This window comes from Lepisma saccharinum, chromosome 11, assembly GCF_977018435.1.
Source record: "Lepisma saccharinum chromosome 11, izLepSacc3.1, whole genome shotgun sequence".
NCBI classification, from domain to species: domain Eukaryota; kingdom Metazoa; phylum Arthropoda; class Insecta; order Zygentoma; family Lepismatidae; genus Lepisma; species Lepisma saccharinum.
In genome coordinates, this window is record NC_139239.1 from 18,965,613 (window position 1) to 18,970,206 (window position 4,594).

General features: G+C 41.1%; 1 protein-coding gene across 1 annotated transcript; it reads right to left on the reverse strand.

Moving 5' to 3' along the window:
- Window positions 1-3,693: 3,693 nt before the first annotated feature.
- Window positions 3,694-4,296, reverse strand: LOC145994961 (uncharacterized). Its single transcript, XM_083131494.1, has one exon. It carries the CDS (start codon window positions 4,294-4,296, stop codon window positions 3,694-3,696), a length of 603 nt encoding a protein of 200 aa, XP_082987620.1.
- Window positions 4,297-4,594: the final 298 nt, after the last annotated feature.

The window sequence follows — 4,594 nt, forward strand, 5'->3', positions numbered from 1 at the left end:
GTACGAATATTAATAGAGGAATTGTACGAATATTAATATAGGAATTGTGCGAATATTAATAGAGGAATTGTGCGAATAGTAGGAGAGGAATTGTGCGAATATTAATAGAGGAATTGTGCGAATATTAATAGAGGAATTGTGCGAATATTAATAGAGGAATTGTGCGAATATTAATAGAGGAATTGTGCGAATATTAATAGAGGAATTGTGCGAATATTAATAGAGGAATTGTGCGAATAGGAGGAGAGGAATTCTTGGAATTTTGTGAAAGGAATTCTTGGATCCTTGGGAGTGGGATTATGGCAACTTTAGGAGATAATTTGTGGAAGGTTTAGGAGAGAATTGGTTAACAGTTGGAGGGATAATTTGTTGCTCGGAGATATACTTTTTTTCTCAAGAGGTGACAACACTGTTTCTCCACCTCTCCCTTTTTGAAAAGAGCCTGATTTTGCGGCGCGTGGATTTCCCAGTCCTCGTTTTGGAGAGGAAGGGAGTCGGCAACTCTCCAGGATTCTGCCACACTGACATGCCGGGATCTGCCATTGATAATAGGAATCCAAGGTGACGTTCTCCAGGGCTGATTTACACGGAGGCCATGATGTATCGCAACCTCCCGGGCTTCCTTGTTATCGGCATTGTTCGTCTGTGTAACGACATCACCCTGCAATCAGGTTGTTATGGCGAAAAGGCGAGAGAAATTCTAGTTTCTAGTGAAGCGTCGGTGCAGGAAACATCTGGAAACGAACATAAAACTGCCTGATTGTGATTAACGGCAATTGTGACTTATGAGAAAGCTGAATGATGCCTATTTGGTTATTAAATCGTGTTGTTAGACGGTGGACAGGTATGTGACAGTAGAAAATGCTGAATTAATGGAGATGTAACCGAATAAAGGGAATATCGAATACAAGATACTGTTTTATATTTCCGTTTTGGCCTTTTCGGTCGTGTTTCTGTCACTTGGGTTAATTACGACGCCTAAGACGTGTGATTAAATCGATGGGACATACCTAACGCAGGACTCAAATTGATTTTGACTTGTTTTATTTTTCGTCGCTTCCCTGCCACTTTTGGCTAATCGCGAAGATGAGGATGAGTGCTGATGTGATGAAATTGATGAAGGAGGCTCACAAATAAACACATGCTCAGGCCGGAATTCGATCACCTATCTTTAATCAGGAAAAAGTTATGACAGAATGATTGTAACACATGTATCATTTTCCAGGTGTGAGAAAACAATTATATATATATATATATATATATATATATATATATATATATATATATATATATATCACATCATCATGGACGCCGAAACCGGAGGGACCAGGGCATCCGGGCTCCTCTGGTTCTGCCCCGTCATCAAACGCGCCTATAAGGGGCCCAATGTATAACTTTCAAAATAATACATAACTTTTGCACACAGAAACTTCGCACACAACAAGTGGGAAATTACGCAGGATTTTGCTCTGAGATGGACAGAATCAATAACGTGTTTCAGTTTGTGTGTCTTTCTTGTGCTTATGAGTTTATTATTTCAGTATTTCCTATTTCAAACCCACAATGAATTAAGGAAAACGCATGGTATATTATGAATGAATATGTGTGAGAGTAGAGGAAGAAGCATGGGAATACTGCAGTCTTCATACTCTTGAATGAGCCAGTTCATTTGTTTCACTTTGGAGAATTCAAGCAGAAGTTGAAAATATTCAGTTTTCAATATGCCACAGCTTTATGGATTACTATTTTCTTTTACATGTACCTGTAAACATGTGTGTGCAACTTCATACTGCATTGACGTAGCTGAAAGTTGCATTGTTATGTTACATATTTGTACCAATGCTTAACCAACGTTCAAAACAATACGTGTATGTGTGTGTGTGAGGGAAGGGGGAGGCTTAAGCATACCCGGGGCAGCGGCGCCTCGACGGCGCCAGACCAGGGCTTCCCGATTTAGTAGAGCCAAACCCTTATTTCTGATTACATAAATGTGGATATTTGTTTCATAAAGAGTTGGATTTGTGTAGAGAAAAAAATAATTGAAGTTACTTTTCAATGACCAATGTATATTGAAAAATCATGTAGCAATTTAAACTAAGAGACTACTGTTATTTTGATATCAACCTACGATATACGCGTTCTTTGACATTAAGACATTGAAATTACAAGGCTATTATTTATCGTCTTTAAAACCGTAAATATACAGCAAGGCCATGATTTTTTTTATTGGCCGAAGGTGGAAAGTAGAGGTATCAGGGTAAAAAGATGAGGCGGGGGTGACAGAGTGGGCAGTTGGGATGACAAAAATCGCCTGGATGAAAATTTTATCTTGGGCCTTCTTTTTTTTTATGTAAATATGTGTGACGATATTAAACTCTTATAAAGGATTGTAGGAATAAGTATAAACCGATTATATTAATCAAATTCTCCGTCAAAAGTTAAATGTAAGGTATTATGATGTATAATTACATAATCACAGTAGTACAGTGAATTTTTTGTCCTGCTAATAAAGTTCGATGCACCATGATATATATGTTTTGTTGTTAAAGCTATTGCAATTACAATTTTTCAAAGGTTAACTCAAGTGCATTAGGTCCCCTTGAACAAGAGAAACCTTTGCCCCCGCAAATAGAAAGAAATCAGTATTTATGCTTTACTTAGCTTTGCTTCCCCCCAATCTCTGAAGAAATCGGGGCCTATGCACATCACCCCCCCCTTTCCATTTAAAAAAGTGAATAGAACTCAATATGGCGGACGTTCGCTTGGAACACACCAATATGGTTTCCCATAAGCCTAACCTGTTTCTATCATGACCAATTGTACGCAGCCTAACTACTTTACTTTGTGAAGAGGGGAGTTAAGGGACTTTTCAATCACCCTCTAGTTCCTTATATGTGACTTTGTCAACATGAGATCAAGAATTACACACACACATACATTATATATATATATATATATATATATATATATATATATATATATATATATATATATATATGAAAACACAATTGGCTTCAAACTTATTTTTTATGTGTTTTATTTCAATTCAAAGTTCTATCACTATAAAAAAAACACCCTATATACTCTATGTGATCAAAAATATCCGGACACTCACAGGAATTAGGGCGTAAAGTTTGAAGCATCCTCCATCGGATGCACTGGCAATCAATACCATGTAGGGCCACCCTTGACCTTGATGACAGCCTCCACTCTCGCAGGTATAATGGCAATCAGGTGGCGAAAGGTATCTTGGGAAATGGCGGTCCATTCTTCGCGGAGTGCCGAGATGAGAAGAGCAGTGGATGTTGGTCGGCATGGTCTGGCACGAAGTCGGCGTTCCAAAACATCCCAGAGATGTTCAATGGGATTCAAATCGAGGCTTTGGGCAGGCCAGGTAATAAGTGGGACGTTGTTCTCTTGAAACCACTGTCCCACACGGCCCACAGTGTGGAAGGGCGCATCGTCATGTTGAAACACGCAATCATCATCTGGGAACTGTTCTTCGATGGTAGGCAGCATGAACATTTGTAAAATGTCAACGTAATGATGTGCAGAGACAGTACCATGCAAAGCAACGAGGGGACCAAGCTCCTTCCAGGAAAAACATGCCCACACTGTCAACCCACCTCCACCGAATTTCACTGTTGGCACAACACAGGATGCTAAATGTTGTTCATGAGGCATTCGCCCCACTCACACACGATCATCGGATCGCCACATGGTATAACGCGATTCGTCACTCCACACCACGGATTTCCACTCTCCTAACGACCAGTTGCACCTCTCCTTACACCATGCGAGGCGGCGTTTCGCATTTCGTTGGGTGATGGGGGGCTTATGGGCAGCCGCTCGTCCATGGTAACCGAGTCGTCGTACCTCACGTCGCACACTCATGCTGCTAGGATTACATCCTGCCCTGGTTTGGAATTCCTGTGTGATGGTGGTGATCGCTGATTGCCGGTTCTCTCGCACTACCCTATTCAACACTCGACGGTCTCTGTCTGTCAACATGGGCGCTTGGCCAGAACGTTTTGAGGTTGTACACGTCCCATTATGTTTCCATTTTACTATCACACCGGCGACAGTGGATTTCGGGATGTTTAGGAGGGTGGATATCTCGCGCACTGACTTGTTACTCCTGTGGCACCCAATCACTTCACCACATTCGAAGCCTGTAAGTTCCTTCAACGGACCCATTCTGCTGTCTCGTGCACTATGCTGCCTGTAGTGGTCCCTTGCTTGCCTCACCTCACTGTAGATGGCACCACAGAGTGGCCTACTATGCACAACACACATTTTGACTGGTGTCCGGATATTTTTGACCACATAGAGTATATGTGTGTGTGTGTGTTTGAAGGTAGGTAGGTAGAGGGTGGCTTTGGTAATATTTTGCGGGGGGCCCAAGATTTGTAGATCCGGCACTGGCATGATCAGTTTAAATATAGTGAACAAGTTTTTGCAATATTCTAATTCGGATAGAAAAGACTGTCCATGTACTTCCTTCAAGTGTTCGAGAGTATTACTCACATTATTTATGGAACATCTCCAACTGACTGTGCTATTGTATCTAGCGAGCCTACCAATAGCATAGATA

Excerpts from the sequence above, each read along its gene's own strand:
- LOC145994961 (XM_083131494.1), bottom strand. The coding sequence starts at position 4,296 with ATGTGTGTTGTGCATAGTAGGCCACTCTGTGGTGCCATCTACAGTGAG.